Raw genomic sequence first — 19,413 nt, forward strand, 5'->3', positions numbered from 1 at the left:
AAACCATAAAAATATTTAATAGCCAGGGGTATGCACTGTTTATTTCACTCCATGGTATGTACACAAATAGACACAAAGGTATTTTATTTCTATAGCAAACATTGCTTTGATATATTTTCCAAGGTTGACCTATGCTTACCCGAGAAATGGGCAGAACTTTGGTAACCGGAATATGATGTATTAAAGTAACAGCTATTGTGTCTTGATAAAGTATGTTACTGTTATCTCTACACAAGGCTGTCCGACTGTGCCATTTAAAAACTTTTCAAAGTATAGTGGTGTTCACATATCTGCCATGAATCTCGTGACCATATGGATGAGGATAGGGTATTTATTTTTTATTTTTAATTTATAAAACAATTTTATCATGTCATGGTTTCTTAAAAAATCACTGTGAAACAACATGGACAAAATCTGTGTTTGTAACTCAATACTTTGCTGAAAAATGTGTAAAATGTTTGTTACTGTATGTATAATAACAAACTTTTTACATGTTTAATGATTTGCAATGTACTGAGTTACAAAGGACTTGACATATGTTGTTTCACATTGATTTTTCAAGTAGGAAGTCATGACAAAATTGTTTTATAAATTAAAATCCAAAATAAATACCCAATCCTCATCCACATGACCACTTTAACATAATAATATCAAGCATTAGTCGGCAAGATTTGAAAAACTGTCATCTGCATCGATCTATTTCATTGAATACTTTCTGTCAAAAAATAACAAACTTAAAGTATAAGTAGACATACTTTTAGTTACTTAATGCGAAACAAAATGTAAGGCAGTTTTTATAGCATCATCGTAGGAAGTGTCAAATATCACAGCAACGATGACAGAAATTTTACTTATAATTTGGACTGGCTAGTCATCATATGCTGCTGCCATACTCGACTCAAAATACTGACTGAAAGAAAGTCACGCTTTACGTACAGTTATGGGGGAAGTCAAGGAGGTCACACACTTGAGGAAATGTGAAGCTGGTCACAAAATAATCAGATCTGTAAAGGTCGCAGTCTTCACACAGTTATCGTAGCAAGTGTAAAAGTTGGCAAAGTTATCGTAGGGTGTACAAACTTCATCACATACTCATAGGAAGGGTCACACTGACATGCAGTCATGTAGGAAGTGTTGGGTCTGACACGTGATAATCCTGGCAAGCTTGACAGTCGACTATTGTAAATAGTGTAAAACTTTGACTTGCAGTAATAGTTGGAATTATCCAGCTTTACATGCAGTGGATGTAGGGAAATGTTACACTTGATTTAAAATAGTGATGTTAGGAAATGTCTGCTTGACTTGCATGAACAATTCAAATATCAGACTTGACTGCACAAATGAGTACAAAACAGCTTGCAAGTCTAATTTTCCACCTCGTTGGTTTTTCCCCCCCACATTTTACTTGCATTCACTTTTGTAGTGCGCAAACACTTTAGTATGAACCTTCACAATTAAGAGATAATGGTTTTGATTCAAAATAATTCTACTTTTTCAGTCTTTCTCTTAGAACATTGCTTTAACGCTTGCTTTTCTTCCTATGTGAGCTACTTCTCCTTGATGGAGATCTTGACCTTGAGCGGTGTTTTCTTGGCGAATGTGAACGAGACCTTGATCTGCGAGACTTTCTTGGTGATGGTGATCTTGAGCGGCGTGACCTTGACCTGTGCGACTTTCTACTGGGTGATCTTGATCTAGACTTTCTTTTCTTCCGACTACTGCTACTACTACTAACGATGGAAACCATAGGAGACGATGTAGGCGAGTGATCTCTGTACAATGAAGATGGTGACTGTGAACTTCGTCGTGATCCTGTGTATCTATCAGATGCTGGTGAACCTGACCTTGATCGATGTCTTCTGTATGGAGGGCTGGCAGAACCACTTGAACTTCGTCGTCGTTTCCTTACGTATGGTGAACTTTCCCCGGATGACACACCACGTTCTAACTCCCTGGCTCTTCTCTTTTCCCATTCCCGAATTCTTTCTCTCTCCCTTTCCCGGGCTTTCTCTTTATCCTGGAAAAATTGAAATTTAAGAAACTCTCAAAGTTTGTACAAAGTGGGTGTTGTTTCAAACAACGAATTGATACAGTGTATCCCTCTTATTGTCACAAAATGACAAACATCAATAGTGTTTCACTAAGGTGACAGAACCCTGGTATACAGAATGAAGCAACCAGACAAACTGTCATGGTTTCTACTATTGTTACATATGTACCAGACATTACTTGAACTGGTGCATGCACATACTAGTGGTATTTACACTGTAGTGCAATACCGAAAACATTATTGCATACCTGCATGAAATTATATGCAAATGAGAAAGCGATCGTTTGCTATACACGAAATCGCACTATGATTTTTATTGAAATCTGTTGTTTCAGATAAACATACAGTCAAACCTGTCTTAGCGGTCACCCTGACAGAGCAGCCACCTTCTCTAAGCGGTGACTTTGTGGCAGTCCCGTGCAATTTTACATGTTAATGACACTTGATAGAACGACCACCTCTTTAATGCGGTCAGCGGCCACCTATTACCGGCCCAATTTGGTTATTATACCGTGTATAACGGTCGGTATCTTTGAGTTGAAACTCTCAATTGAAATAGAAAGTCGTCAGAGGTTGTCCGATGTTTTGTTTTATCGCCGTAATAATAACAGAACCCAATGCCATGTGAATGCCAATGTGGGTACTCAGGGGTATTTGCACTCGTGCCTGCAGTGTTTTCTGCGGTACTTATAAGTATATCTATTAATAATCTGTAATAAGGTATTATTTAAACACAAAAAATTAACCAACGTATAATTTCTTTTCAATTATTTACATACAAATAAAACATTGTCAGCAAAAGTCCTTAAAATATAAATAATGTGCTTATTCATTATGATATATATCTACCAATATGATCTGTAACAGGGTATTACATAACAGTGTTACGACTCTAGTAATCAAGACTTTGTTTTACTAAGATAGACTAAAAAACTAAAACTAGTTTTAGTCTAGGTCCTGACAGTGACCATCTTCCATACTACAATCCCAGTCTAGTCAAGCCCCTGACTCAAGTGTTAGTTGTGGTTCAACCCCATGGTGGATGAAGCGCAAACGGTGCACGTCAGTAGCAATCAATCACAAATTGACAGGCTGTCATCATCTCTCATTGATATTAATTTGTACAGCTGATTCAGTTTTGACTATGATATGCAAATGTACAACCAGGACTCCACCTCTAGTCTATTTAAACTAAAATCAAGTGGGGACATCTTCATGTTATATGAACACCATAGGGGGAGCATAGATATCTGTGCTCAAGCAAGGGGATTGACTAGACTGGGATTGTAGGTAATACTGCCCCTGTCAGGACCTAGACTAAAACTAGTGTTGTTCAATGTGGTAAATTAGACAGGTGGGTTATAGTTCTTTTGTTTTTTGTGTGCAACTAATCACCCTGTTATCAAGACAGTATACACATCGGAAGTCCCAAAACACTTCATTGCAAGTTCTTGGAACTCCATCAATAAAACATTACCTGTGTTGTCCTACGGACTACTAGGTAGTAGATTTGTATGTGTTGAAAAAATTGAGAAAAAGGCTTCAAGAGATGACACCCTACCGAGACTATAATTAAACCAACATCCATTCATCAACATGTCTTGACAATAGTTTTAGTTTGTGTCTATCTTAGTAAACTAACACCTTGATTACCAAAGTAATAGGTACAGAAAAGAGATCACAACAACACTATATGGGATACATACATGTACCTTTTGTAGTAACTTAGAACGATAATGTTCCACTTGATCTGAGATACTCATGCCATGTTTTCTGCTACGTCTCCCGGCTTCAAGTTCATCTTGAAACTTCATGACCTTGACCTAGAAGTAGAAATATATCATTCGTATTATCACATTGTAACCTTGACCATGACCATCAAGAAGAAATGCGTCACTACATTTTATACGACGTGAAAACATTATAATACAATAAGTTTTGTAAACATGAAACTAACATTGTTAGTAACAACCCTAAAATGTAAATCATACCGTGTGATTGTGCAATTTTGTGTGCAAGGGACTATTTTGCCCTCATTTGCATGCACATACGCAATGTTTTCAGTATGTACTGTAGTGCAAATACCACCAGTGTGCATACACATCAGTGCAAGTAATCACTGGTATATATGTGATAATACCACTAGTATGCACACACACCAGTGTAAGTAATCACTGGCATATATGTAATAATACCACTAGTATGCACACACACCAGTGTAAGTAATCACTGGTATATATGTAATAATACCACTAGTATGCACAAACACCAGTGTAAGTAATCACTGGCATATATGTAATAATACCACTAGTATGCATACACACCAGTGTAAGTAATCACTGGCATATATGTAATAATACCACTAGTATGCATACACATCAGTGCAAGTAATCACTGGTATATATGTAATAATACCACCAGTATGCATACACATCAGTGCAAGTAATCACTGGTATATATGTAATAATACCACTAGTATGCATACACATCAGTGCAAGTAATCACTGGTATATATGTAATAATACCACTAGTATGCATACACATCAGTGCAAGTAATCACCGGTATATATGTAATAATACCACTAGTATGCATACACATCAGTGCAAGTAATCACCGGTATATATGTAATAATACCACTAGTATGCATACACATCAGTGCAAGTAATCACCGGTATATATGTAATAATACCACTAGTATGCATACACATCAGTGCAAGTAATCACCGGTATATATGTAATAATACCACTAGTATGCATACACATCAGTGCAAGTAATCACCGGTATATATGTAATAATACCACTAGTATGCACACACATCAGTGCAAGTAATCACCGGTATATATGTAATAATACCACTAGTATGCATACACATCAGTGCAAGTAATCACCGGTATATATGTAATAATACCACTAGTATGCATACACATCAGTGCAAGTAATCACCGGTATATATGTAATAATACCACTAGTATGCACACTCATCAGTGCAAGTAATCACTGGTATATATGTAATAATACCACTAGTATGCATACACATCAGTGCAAGTAATCACTGGTATATATGACATGCTAAGTGATAAGTACAATGATGTACCTCAGTGCTTCTTGGCTTCAAATGAATACTGACTAAGTATAAAACAACGTACCTCAATTTCTCTAAGTTTAGCTCTTCTTTCTTCAGTCATTTCAGATACTTTATATGAACTACTAGGTGTTGTTGTGTTTGATGTTGGTATTTCTCTCTCTGGACTCTCATATTCAGCTTCACCTTCTTCCTCTTCTTCTTGGTTATCTTCATTCTCAGACCTGTCAAGTTCAAAGTTCAAAGTTCATACACCTGTCAAGTTTAAAGTTCAAAGTTAGGGTTCAAAGTTCTCATACCTGTCAAGTTCAAAGTTCAAAATTAGGGATCAGAGTTCTTCTACCTGTCAAATTCAAAGTTCAAAATTAGGGTTCAAAGTTCTCATATCTGTCAAGTTCAAAGTTCAAAATTAGGGTTCAAAGTTCTCATACCTGTCAAGTTCAAAGTTAGGGGTCAAAGTTCTTATACCTGTCAAGTTCAAAGTTCAAAATTAGGGTTCAAAGTTCTCATACCTGTCAAGTTCAAAGTTCAAAATTAGGGTTCAAAGTTCTCATACCTGTCAAGTTCAAAGTTCAAAGTTCTAAGACCTGTCAAGTTCAAAGTTCAAAGTTCAAAGACCCTGTCCAGTTCAAAGTTAGGTGGGGGGGGGGGGGAAATCTTACTGTTGTTTTTCTTCTCCTGCATCCTCATCTTCTTCTTCTTCCTCCTCCTCTTTCTTCTGTTCTAGTGAATCCCATTTAGATGTTGTCATAGCCTGTGCTTCAAGTTCATCTTTGTCTACAGTTTCCCACCTTGAGGGCGCTATTTTGGGTACAACTTCAGATTTGTCATCTAGTGGTTGGCCATCAAGGTCTTCTTCTTTCACTGGAGACCAAGAAAATGTCAGTGAATTGATGTTAATATTGGTAATAATAATGTTGGTTTTATGTAGTACTTTCCTACTCTGTGTTCAAAGAGCTTAACAGTTAGTACCCCTGGCACAACGGCCCTTTACTTCCTCAACTCCCTGGGGAGCATACAATTTATTGCAGCCTCTATATACGCATAGGATTAAAGCATTCACATTGCAACCTCTATCCTACCAGGTCCCCAATTATACAGCTCAGCTGGGTTGACGAAGGCACAGTCATGGTTCACATCTTGCCCAAGGACTTTAGCCATCCAGAAACAAACGGCAGTGGCGGGGCTCGAACCTACCACCTGCAGATTCGAAGCCAGCCAATCTAACCATTCACCCATCATGACTCCACATCACTTCACTATGGGATATGTAAAGGTTACTTCAATGTTAACAAACTATGCTTAATTTTCTATAAATCAAACTTTGTTACAGTGAGCATTTTGATACAATACTTTTATTACTATCCAAAGAACACAAGAATTGAACAGCGCCCTCTATCTGAACAGCGCCCTCTATACACAGTATATTATCGTATCAGTGGATTACATAGGATTACATGCACGTTCTATATACTATGTGCATTCTACAATATCATCATGCAGCAGCTGGTCACAAATGAATCTACCCTGCACGAGCTTATGGGCTTTGCCTAGTTATGATATTAAAGTTAACTCACTTGGCATTCCATCAAACTCTACCGTTGACTCGATCGGTAGCCCATCTAATTCTTCCTTTATTAGTACACCATCAATAGGTTCCCCATCTAACACACTGTCATCATCAAGAGGTGCTCCATCGATATCAACACTTTCTGGTTCTGGTATATCATGCACTATTAATGGAACTTCTGGTATAATAATTGGTTTCTATGGTGATATGAAAAAAAAACATTGAAAGTCTGTTTCCTGTTTTAAGATACACAAAAAATAAAGTCCAAACAATGTTTTGGTAATTTAACATTTACATAGAGATTGTGACGTAAGATTCAGCTGTAAATAATCAGATCTAAATTTGACCTGAACCTCTTGACCTTTCTCTCTCTCTTTCTCTAACTTCTCTATCTCCTACCATTCTTTGTGTCTCCTCTGCTTCATGCGTGCTTCCACTTACAGCTACAAGTTTTCCACTGTTCAAGGTCAAATCCCAGGGTTCCTAGTTAGGTCGAGTCATAGCCCTCATGGTAAAGTTGTCAATACTTTTGTTTATGTCATCTGGTTACAAACGGGTGAACAGTGAGCATCTCTGCAAAATATATGTACCTCCCTCCATTTACACACACACACACACACACACACACACACACACACACACACACACACACACACACACACACACACACAATGACCATGATATGCTGCATAAACATTCACAGTAACATGCATACTCATGCATGCACAGTATATATGCATACAACATACATGTACATGTACAAACACACAGACACAGACACAGACACACAAACACACACAGACAGATAGACAGACAGACAGACAGACAGACAGACACAAACACTTTATTATATTCTTATTTCCCATAGTGAGGTGAAGGAAACTTCAATTTCAAGTACAATTCCATATTACTACTATGCAATAAATATACCATACCTTTGGTTCCTCTTTGATGATTGCTGCTACTGGAACCAGACCAAGAAAAACGTTCTGAAGACGAATTAAGAAATCTTGTGGATAAACCGCCCAGTCTTCCCAGGCCCGGAAACATGTCATCACTTTTAGCTGCAAATTAATACAGATACAGGGTAAGGTTATCATGGCAAGTAATGTATATACACAAGACATTATGAGAAGTTCATCTTTACACCTGCACTTGCTTGTAGTTGTCTCTCTCTCACAATTTTGCAGCTGACTGCGATGGGAAGGTCAGTTTTTTCCTAAGTTTTCTTGACAGTCACCAAACAACTGTATAATTGAGGAATACTGACAGCCTTCCCTACCCTGGGAAATATGTGACATTCCTTCAGGGAAGCTGCTGTAATAATCTCTCGATGCTGTCAGTTATTCTACTTTCCATGTTTGTAACAATTTGTGCTTGTTAATGTTTGACTGTTGCTGGGTTATAAACACCAATGAATTGAACAGTGTATTAGAGTTTGACACTTCACAAGTTCATTTCACTAACCGACTGATTAATAAATACGGGTACACCCTTACCTTAAACTGCTCTGCTTTGAGTCGACCTTCTATAGTATTGTATGCTTCTCTTATATCTGAAAACACTTCAGGAAGTTTAGTTTCAAAGTATTTCCTGTAGAACGATGCATTGGCTACCTTGGCACTGGAGTTGTATAGGATATCTGACACTAAAAACAGTCTACCAACCTATGTAGTGAGAAAGAATACGAGAACTGAGTATCAGAACAAACTGTGATAACAAAAAAAAACCCAGTGTGTATAGTATGTATGCCGATGGTGTTCAAAAGTACTTTGCCATTTCTATTATACAAGCAGATGTGCCTTTATGGTTAGAATGTATTCCAGAACAAGTGGTGCTGTGAACCTGTGTTGCTTACTTAATTTTAATATAGTCACAAGTAAAGCTACTTTGAAATGTTTCCCCTAGAGTGCAACTCACTCCAGGGAAAGTTGCATGCAATTCCAATGTGCAGATGAGTTCAGTCCAATCTGATTAAAATCCGATGTAGTGTACACGTCGCGATTTCTTCTTGTTGTGTTTATTGACTCTCTGTTATTGTTAATCTAGAGTTGAAATATGTCTATCTTTGTGTCAAAGATGTAATGTCTCATGAGTGAAACACCAAGCCTACATCATTTCTACTGTAACATCTGACATCACAGAAATTCAGAGGGGTACATGTAAGATCCTTGGATTTGGTTTAGCAGTCTTTACTAAATGGTCAGTATTTACAACTACCGACATCAGACCTTTGACAAATGTAACCTGTTACAAACAAGGAAAGTAAACAGATGGATTGGATTAATAACACCTGGCACAGCATGTTGGAAGTACATAGACTTGTATTACATTTCATCAGTTCATAAGAACAGATGTATGGCCTCTTTACATAATAGTTCACGTCCACAAACAAATTTGAAGTTCCCCTGGCATTTCATGCACACATACAGAGACCATAAAACTGTTCTTATCAAACCATGGTGTGTAATACGAATCTCTGCTGTTCCAACATGCTGAGTCAAGTGTTATTAATCCAATTCATTTGTTTACTTTCCCTGTTTGTAACAGGTTGTTCATCAATGGTCTGATGTTGGCAGTTGTAGATAGTTTAGAAAGTACTTGATTACCTTTTTAGGAATAGGTGTTTGTATTATTGACAATGACTCTGCTATACACTCTACGATTTCCTCGGCTGACTCTGCATGGTCTAGACAGTATACCATACAATCACCTATCTTAGTACGTTCTGGTGTAATTTGACGTAACATGTCTTCTAGCTTATCACGTTGACTGCAAGTACACAGAGAGACAAACAACAAGTACTGTTAGTACCAATGGTATTGATTATACTTAAAATTCACCTGTTAATAGGGAACTCGCAATCCAGACTGAGCATGCTCAGATGCAAAGGACTATGGGATTATCTGTGGTTATCATAATGCCTAATCTGGAACTATCGATAAAATTAAAAACTCACAATTGTCAGGGTAACTATGAATTGATTATCCATTCTGTGGTTACAAGCAATGTATCAGCATTGTTTACAATACTAATTGATTAATATTTATTATCACATTTCCCATGATGCAACATTCAACATGGCGGATTTGCAAGTTCCCTAAGTTTGCAGTCTAAAATGAGAGAATCTGGTTAAAGATACACAGATTTCTATGCAATGTACCATTTGAAGGGGGAACCCTGATAAAAGAGCAGGGAAATCTGATAAAAATGCATAAATTTCTATACTTTGTACCATATTTTTGATAGGTTCCAAGTAAAATAACTGGGAGACCTGGCTAGATTTTACGTAATAATTACCAACCTTGACAAAAACATTGCAATAATGTTCTATATCGTTTTATATTAAATGTGGAGTAAATATAAATTACTGTCAAATCTTAATGTGCAAAGTTCAACTTTGATACAGTTTCAAAGTTATATGACCACTAAAGTAGATTTCTGAGAATTAGCTAATCTAGTGTAATCGTAATAAATAAATAAATTTCTTATTCAGAATGTGTAAAACTTGATAAGATATTTGAAGGAGCACTCACTTTTCTGATAATTGTCCCTTCTTAGGTTGATCTGGTTGTGGTGCTAGTTCTTCTGGCATTCCTTGTAAATATGGATTCATTGGTGGCGGTCTCCAGTAGGAACCATGTTTAAACATACGAAACTCCTCCGTCCTCCAGTGACTTGGACTGTCACCCTGTAAAACAATACCATGGTAGTGGGTATGTATGTGATTCATGAAATAAGATGATACGAGTATAGCTTGAATGATCAAGTCACACTGACTATCATGTCATCTACGCACGGTTTGTTATAATACCTCTTATGGACGATGTTACATGATTCTGATCATAATGTGTTGATAACCGAGATGGTGATGATGATGATGGTATAGTGACAATAAATGAAGTTAGGTAGTCTTGGTGTTGATAAACAGTGTGTGTGTGTGTGTGTGTGTGTGTGTGTGTGTGTGTGTGTGTGTATGCATGTGTGAGCAGTCAGTGTTGTGTGTGTATGTATATATGTATGTATGTATGTATGTATGTATGTATGTATGTATGTATGTATGTATGTATGTGCATGCATGTGTGAGCACACTGTCAGTGTTGTGTGTGTGTGTGTGTGTGTGTGTGTGTGTGTGTGTGTGTGTGTGTGTGTGTGTGTGTGTGTGTGTGTTTTAATGCATTACAACCATGAAACACTTTCACTTCATTCCCTTCCATCTGAGGGAGGCTGTATGCCTCCTAGACGATAATGTGCTTTATCTTTACACAAGTGAAGTGCTATCACAACATTTTCCTATACTAAGACAGCTGTACCTTATCACAAACCATTATCAATACAATTATAAAGTGAAAAAAACTGAAGTCATTACCTGAAGTATTGAGTAAAGTCTCCATCTGTAGTATACATGTGCTGGACTTTGATTCTCAAAAAGAAACCTGTGAATTCAACAACGTGTAAACAGTCAAGTAAGTGGGAGAATGTTCAATGATTAAAATCAAGCTATGACCTGTACCCTCACCACACCCTGGTGAGAATAGTGTTCTAAAACCATGGTGAGAATGACATGTACTGGGTATCTAAAACCATGGCGAGAAAGACATGTATTGGGTATCTAAAACCATGGTGAGAATGACATGTATTGGGTATCTAAAACCATGGCGAGAATGACATGTATTGGGTATAGTTTATATCTAGATGCATTGGAAGACAAGACAAGTATTTATGAGAGGAATCAATAAAACAAAACTCACCTAAACATTGGGTTGTTTAGTTCTCTGTTCATAATCATAGCTTCAAACATAGGTCCTTCACGCACCACAAACTCTATCATCCGATGAATTAAATGCAGTAGTGGTCTGTAAGAAGAAATATACAATGTGTCCATTCCCTTCCCTTACATGTACAGACATCGTAACTTACATCTACCCCTATACAATGTGTCCAAATCCCTGCCCTTACAGAGTGTAATGTGAATGTAACAGACATCTAAATAGGGTTAGTGTGACACAACTTTGTATTTTAATGATCTGTGCTAAATACAAGTACATGTACAAGGAAACTTTCAGCATTTTTTGTTTAATATCAGAACGTAGGTAAAATCTACCTGGGTTGCCCACTTGTTTTACCATGGTTTCTCACCAAACTTATAATGAAAGATACAAAAATATGCACAAATCTTACAAGATTTCCCCTCTAGGTTCTATTTGGGTTTCCAAACCATAGCATAAACCATAACCAAAGCATACACTAAAACATGTTTCTTTGTGACATGAATTATGTGTTATTTTTCATACACATGGGCTGCAAAATGTGTTTTCAAATGCCAGAAATGATGTGTCAATCATATACCTCATAAGAATCAAATCCTTATTTTAGTCAACAAATGTTTTGTACTCAGTTAAAATTAGAAGTTAAGCACCATAGAACACTTCTTACCAGTATGCCCTCTAGTGATAGCCACATTTTGTTGTTGTGGGTCAAAATGAGAAAAACTGGGATTTCTTGTGAGTCATCCCATAGTAAGAGATAGGGGAACACCAAATTTTGGTGCATCACTAGAAATTGTGTGCGTCAGTGGCATGTCAAACTGGCTTAGAGGGCACACTGGTGTCTACCTTGTACTAAGAACTAATAACATATCTATGTAAAAAATAACTTGATATGAAAAACAATGAATTTGATTTCATACATCAAATATAACAAAGGAAAAGTTGTACCTTTCTGTCGGGATAACCACTTTAACAACTGCATTATACAATGTCTGCATCGTTCAAGACAGACGTAGGGCAACCGTCAGAAATCAAATACGAGAACATGAACGCTTGGTCAGTATTTGGCTCAACAATATCACTTTCAAAATGTGGTGTAATATTTGTCACAAGTGTGTCATAGTGTGTTGATGTGTTGTTGCACTGTATTAATACTTGAATGTATAATAATAATAATGTTGGGTTCTTATATAGCACTTTCCCATGCCATGCTCAAAGCGCTTTACAATTATTACCCCTGGCTCGGATCAGAACGGCACAACGACCCTTTAGTCTTCCTCAACTCCCCGGGGAGCATACAATCCATTGCAGCCATTTCAGCGCATATGATTAAAGCCTTCACATTGCAGCCTACATCCTACCAGGTCCCCAATTATACAGCTAGGTTGACTGAGGCACAGTCGTGGTTACAGGATATATATCTATATCTCGAGGAATTCATAAACTTGAACAATATGTCTATTCAGAAATACAGTATGAAATGTGTAGCTTCAGAAATATAGTGTAAAAATTTGTGACTTCAGAAATGCAGCTCTTTTTGAGTTAGGGTTTGTACGGTCTAGTTTTCATTTCACAGAATTAAATACATGTTTCTGGATTCTTAGATTTGGTGTACATGTGATGTGTACATTCCTAGTTCCTAGTCCTGGTGGGTGGCTTGATTTGGGTGTAATTTTCATAGAAAACACTAGACGTCCAAGAAGGAAGAAAATGACTTTGTTATAGCGCCCTCACAAGGTCTACTTTGTCTATCAAAATACATTTGTACTTACTACATTTACTACCCTACATATTTTGGACTCTAATTTGTAAAAAAAAAATTCAAAATAGCCATTCAGATTCATAAGGTATAAAAAATGCATATGACTCAAAACTTTCATTCTGTGTGCAATTTAGATAAAAAGAGTGTTTTGACAAAAAACTTATCATTATGATCAAACCAAGTTGCTTTTGGTAAGGATGTATTTTACTGTAGTACATATACAGTCACAATAGATGTATGATGTGTTTACCTTTTCAAAATCATCTTTAAGGTGGTCTAAACTTCTGTCTTTGGAGCCAGGTGGTGGTACATTTGTATAGAGTCTACTGTCTTCTGGACACTTCTTTTCAAATGGTTGGGCATTAAAAGGTAGACCAGATGGTGGTGGCGGTAGAGTTAATTCAACCATCTGGGGTGGAATATACACAGGATGTGGCGGGATAGGAACTGCTTTACCCCATCCTAACTTCATGTCATATTCTAATATTTCCTTATCTACAAAGAAATACAGAGAATATTGTTAACACTTGCCAACCAATGCTATGGCTATTGCTCAGAGATTAGGAGCTCCTCACCTTGTTTGCTTCCCAGAATGCCTCACCTCAGGGTACGGACGATTTATTCTAACTTATGTAAATTAGATTTGTCAATTTTCATAACTCTGTTTTAGAGATGTTGCGTGGTACAGAATAAACTCGAATTTTCTGGGTCCCTGAACTTAACCCCTTCAATACTGAAAACTTTCCCGCCAAAATTGTTTGGACAAAATTCTTGTTTTATGTAAATTTTTGGCATATATCAACTTCATTTTAGACTGGAATTAAAGAAATGTTACTTCCTAATAAAGTAATATTATTGTAATTATGAAAATATTCATATAAATTGGGTCCCCATATTATTTAAAACTCGTCTCTAGTCATGAAAGGTTAATCACTGGATCTCTGAAAAGGGCTCCTTACCTTGTAACATTTTTAGTGCTCTCTCGGCATCTTTTCTATTCATGTATGCCACAAACCCACAATTTCTGTTCCTGGCCTTTTCTTCTTCAGTTCTTGGCCACATAATTTTAACACTAGCCAGTGGTCCAAATTTACCGAACTCCCTACATAGATCTTCCTCTGTCATCTACATAAAGAATAAGACACATAATTCGAATACTAGCCAGTGGTTCTAAGTTATTGTATTTTTCAGTTGTACTGAAATCTTGCATTGAGTCCAGTGAATTTGGAATTTTGTTTTATTAGAAAAGGAGAGTAAGTTTGATAACTTTTATCTCATTTTGAAATTATAAACTTTCATTCCAATTATGATATTTCATGGTAGGTGCAAATATTTGAATTTATGCCAACCAAGATCTTCACCACAATTCAGAACAAATCTGTGTTTGATTTTATCTTCCATGTAAACTTCAAACATTGGGATCTGATAATTTCTGTTTGATAGCCTTTATTGTTGTATTCAGATTGTACATTGATACATGTAACACTTGTCATTTATAGTGGATAAAAAGAATTCAACTTTACATACAGATATGTTGTACGGGTAAAAATCCAACCTACGGTAATATTTATGAAATTATCATACCTTTGGGTTGATATTGCCAATGTATAAGTTGGTAGTGAGTGGATCTCCCACATCATGTGATCCTGACCCATAGTCATCTAGTACTGTAAAACCAATACATATACAGATACAGTTAGGAAGTGTATTGACACAAGGTGATGTGCTCATAACTTTTACAGCAGTCATACTACATATATTTGTCATTGATGCAGGTAAGAACATATGGAACTTTCCAGGCATGTAAAACTTATATTGCCCCATGGTCACCATGGCAACAAAAAAAGTACCTCATATAAATCAAGATGCTTTAAAATTTTTGCCCTCTGACCAATGAAAACAAACATCAGTCCACAGTATAAATGTTCGAGCAGCATTATAGCCCCAAGACGAATGTTTTCACACTCCTGGTGTTACAAATTGAACAACTACATTATACACTTACAAGAAGACCTTTGTGGCACATCAAGTGTTTCAAATCGACTTCTTTTACTTGGGTCTTCTCCACGTAAAATTTTCTTGATTCTGTGTCTTTCTTCCCTCTCTGCTTGTATACTGTGTAAAAAGAAATTAACATTACATTGAAGTTTTCTCTTTTTTCCCTACAAGATGTAGCGATGATTTAGCAGGACTTATTTCTTCCGAAAAAGCATTTGCATGTATTCAGCTAAACTAAATCCAGTGCCGAAAAAACACAAGACAGTATTTTGATGCTTTAGGCTTGATAACCAACTATATAATAAACTTACATTTTAAGTTCTTCTTTAAATAATTCCAGATTACTCTTCTTTTTGTCTCTCTCACTCTTTGCTTTGTCTGCTTTAGACTTCTTTGAAAAGTCCTGTAAGTGACGATCAATGATAGAAGATGAGATAACAATAAAACATCAGAGTGAAATCATCAAAATTCTGACAAACAATTTTAATTCTCGTTACCTGAAATAAAATTTTACCACCTAGACCTATCTAGCCGACAGATTTGCCATGGTTTTACTATGTCAAGTTGTCCAAACCATAGCTTGAGATAGTAAGACTATGACAAGTCTGAGGACCAAGATGCATCATGAAAGTACCGATCATTTGTCGACCCAATGACTTCTGCTTGATGTGCTACACATGCATTACTACAGGGTCACATACAAATAAGTCGATCCTGTTTCATTTTGACCCTCTAGCAGGAGGTAAAATGTAGCTAATTTTTACCTTTTTTATTGCAATATCATCATTTAAGTCATCTTTTGGTCTCCAAAGTTTGTGTGTTCTCCTTTCTGACTGTAATATATAAAATTATATATTGATCTGCAGGTGTGGGATATAACATGAAATGAACTGCACAACAGAGTACGCTGATTCATGTTTTTGTATACACAGGACTGAAAATAAGTCCTGATATCATACTCATACTGTTCTTCTGTGCTAGATATAGGGTAGAAAACACTGTGAATTTGTAGTAACCAGGAGATAGTAATCAGGCAACCAGGCAGAGCAATATGCAACATCATTTATAATCAAAGACGCTGAATCCAAACCACTTGATGATGTTGCCCAGGGCTCTGCCTGTGTTGACTGATATATGATAATTTTAGCTTGTTGCTGGCTTTATAATCATGCCTAGCATTAAATAAATCTGCTTTGAATATGAAATTACCACAAACAGCTCTGTTAAAGTGGTTCCTATATGTAAATCAATGATGTAAGCGCAGCCCCTATATGTACATGATTTTCATTCAAATGTTAGCCAGATACACACGCCTACAAGTCAGTGTATCATTGCAGTGACCATATTGTGTGGTGCGAAGTCAACATCATGGTAGTGACAATATTGTGGCGACAGAGGTCAATTCCATTGATGACCTCTGACCCACAATATTATCACTGCATGATATTGACCTCTGACCCCACATCAGTCAGACAACACTTACTGGTTTCTCAGGTTTATCTGGTTTGGATTCCGATTTATGACTGTCACTATATTTACTTGGTGGTGGTTTGTATAATTTACCAGAATATTTGCCAAGTTTTTCCTCTGGAAAAGAAAAGAAAAAGCAATAATTTGTTTACTGAAAAATATCATGATCAAAGAGTCTAATGGAACTGGGTTATTAAATCAATTGTAGACATGTAAGAAATAAAATTGACCAATCATTTCAAATCGACCAACACAATGTCTTCCGACCTTTTTTATTTTCTGTAGAAAGACTGTTCACCTCAGATAATAACTATAAAACGTTGTGTGGCACTTGAATGACAAAAATATATAACAATTCATATATATTTTCACAATACAATAGCCAGTGTCCTTTAGATCTCAATCATGTTCAGGTATGAGATCGGTGATATTAATGCTGGAGAGGGTAGATTTGAAACTGTCTATTGTCTTTGCTTGTTGAATGGACAAGTGGTAAGAGATTCCATGTCCAAGGAATAAGTCAATATTTATAAGTTTTTCTTGGCGATGATCGATACAAGGGAATAACCAGGCACACTTCCCCTAGTAGAATGTGATGACAATATCTGAAGTGAACGATAGATTGATCGATAATATAGGAAATATGTTTACCTTTGGTGTCAGGGTTTATGACTGTGCCTCTAACAAATGCTTTCCCACTGGCTGAAGCTCCTGAAAAGGATGCCACAAATTCTTCATACACCTTGGCTGCTGCCTGCTCTTCTTCCTGCAACCACAAAGTCAAGATTTACGATATGTCATACTATGGTTACTGAAGTTCCAGCCAATTTGCAAATAGTGATTGCAAGAGGGCATATCAGGATTGTCAAAGTGAGTGCTAAAATTTGGTCATGGCTGATTGTATGAATGCATGAAGCCATGACATATAGTATGTAAATCTTTCTGAATATCAGAGGAATCCGACCATCATACAGAGATGAAGTTGAACAGACAATACAGTATCTACAATATAGTTTTACCGTATGCAAAAAGGGCCCCTTATTATAGGTATGGTAGCAACTGGTTAGATTTGAAAATCCAGAGCAAGTGAGTTGCTCAACAAAAGATCATCACTTCATTGAATACTATTCAACATGGATTATACCATGCACTAGCCAGGTTCAACAAAAAATATGGAATATATACTCTGGTCATTCTATGTCAAGACAACGTATGGCTATGTCACAACATCACATGTTTACGTCACTGGTTCTGCTGTGTTCGAAATAGGAGTCCATATGTTCAATATTATCATTACTTTCCCTGATTTTTCTTTGATATTACTGGCGCTGGCATAATTATGTTATTCTCCAATATTTTCCTTCATTAGCCGGAAAATGCTTGTTACCTAAGGGTTTTGTCACTACTCATCTAGCGACTTAAGTCACTCATAGTTTCCTTGGCTGAATGAAGACAAATATTTGGGAATAACATCTAAACATAGTGAAAACACTGGAAAAGAGTGAGACGGGAGGATTAAATGAAATTGTTAATTTTGTGTACACGTACATGTACTTTATATCAATTACACAAAAGCTTTTACATGTTTTAACTGAGGGGTATATAATGTAAAATAATAATGAAATCACCTTTTTCTTTTGTTCTTCTTGTTCTTTCTTTGAAGTCTTCTTCAACCCAACATTCATTTGTCCAACACTGAATGCTTTCAGTTTATTGTGTGATATAGTCTGTAGAACACAAAAAATACAAAATCAATGATGTAACATTAGCTCATTTTGAAAAATGAAAATGACACGATTTATAATCATGTATGTATGTATGTATGTATGTATGTATGTATGTATGTATGTATGTATGTATGTATGTACGTATGTATGTACATGTATGCTTGTGTTCTCACTTATCTGATGTTGCACCTGTAAACATTACATATATAGCATGTGTCTACAGTCACAATTGCAATCAAAATTCATTTGCACCATCAATAACAGACAACTATGACCATAGTTCATCAGTGGCATGCACCACGGTGGTAGACAATTAAAACTGGCTTTGAAGTTTTCCATTTATCATATGTAGATAACACTTGTATTTCGAACTTATGGTAAGGTTTAGGTTACTAGGGGTAGGATAGATTTTAGATGCCCTAACACCAAACAATATTTCTAAGTGGGTGGACAGGCAGTTCTACACGTGTCCGACTCGACCCTGGTTCAGTGGTTATTTACACTGTTACAGTTGTCATATTTAGATTTCACAAAGTGATATTCTACTACTAGTTCACAGCTGAGCCCGAAATTTGTGTGCTCGTGATACACAGTTTACAGTTAATGGGGTCTTTATGATTGATCTATGAGTGTTATGTGATAGCCATTTGATGGGAATATCGAGCTATTTTTTGGAGAAGCTCTTGCCCGAAAGACACTCCGGAGTCTTGACGTACGTTTGCAGCTAGCATTGCAAACCAGCATGCAGTGGTTCAAAACACTGCGGATCAGATGCTGAACGCCAATTGAAGGTGTGGGCATCGACCTCCTGCGCTAAAACTCGGCCACCACTACTAAAGACACCGATTTTCTTTACAGTTGTTATATTACCCTTACCTTCATTGATCCTGGGGTCAAACCCTCGCTTTGTAATCCCCATGGAAGCTTCTTGTCGTGCTTGTCCGCCATTTTGCCTCGTTATCCTACTGGCTCGTACTCGGTCA

At 36.7% G+C, this 19,413-nt stretch overlaps 1 protein-coding gene across 1 annotated transcript; it reads right to left on the reverse strand.

The window, feature by feature from the left end:
* LOC144442213 (U2 snRNP-associated SURP motif-containing protein-like) lies at window positions 1–19,380 on the reverse strand. The gene is made up of 22 exons (XM_078131491.1): window positions 19,307–19,380; window positions 18,332–18,430; window positions 17,355–17,469; window positions 16,717–16,820; window positions 15,998–16,066; window positions 15,545–15,636; window positions 15,241–15,350; window positions 14,820–14,902; window positions 14,195–14,360; window positions 13,486–13,730; window positions 12,422–12,465; window positions 11,456–11,560; window positions 11,074–11,140; window positions 10,241–10,395; window positions 9,314–9,476; window positions 8,204–8,371; window positions 7,640–7,768; window positions 6,712–6,901; window positions 5,797–5,998; window positions 5,199–5,358; window positions 3,757–3,873; window positions 1–2,017 (listed from the first exon to the last, which is right to left on the reverse strand). The coding sequence occupies exons 1-22, from the start codon at window positions 19,376–19,378 to the stop codon at window positions 1,520–1,522; spliced, it is 3,153 nt and encodes a 1,050-aa protein (XP_077987617.1). The 5' UTR covers window positions 19,379–19,380; the 3' UTR covers window positions 1–1,519.
* Window positions 19,381–19,413: the final 33 nt, after the last annotated feature.

Source organism: Glandiceps talaboti, chromosome 11 (genome assembly GCF_964340395.1).
Source record: "Glandiceps talaboti chromosome 11, keGlaTala1.1, whole genome shotgun sequence".
Taxonomy (NCBI): domain Eukaryota; kingdom Metazoa; phylum Hemichordata; class Enteropneusta; family Spengelidae; genus Glandiceps; species Glandiceps talaboti.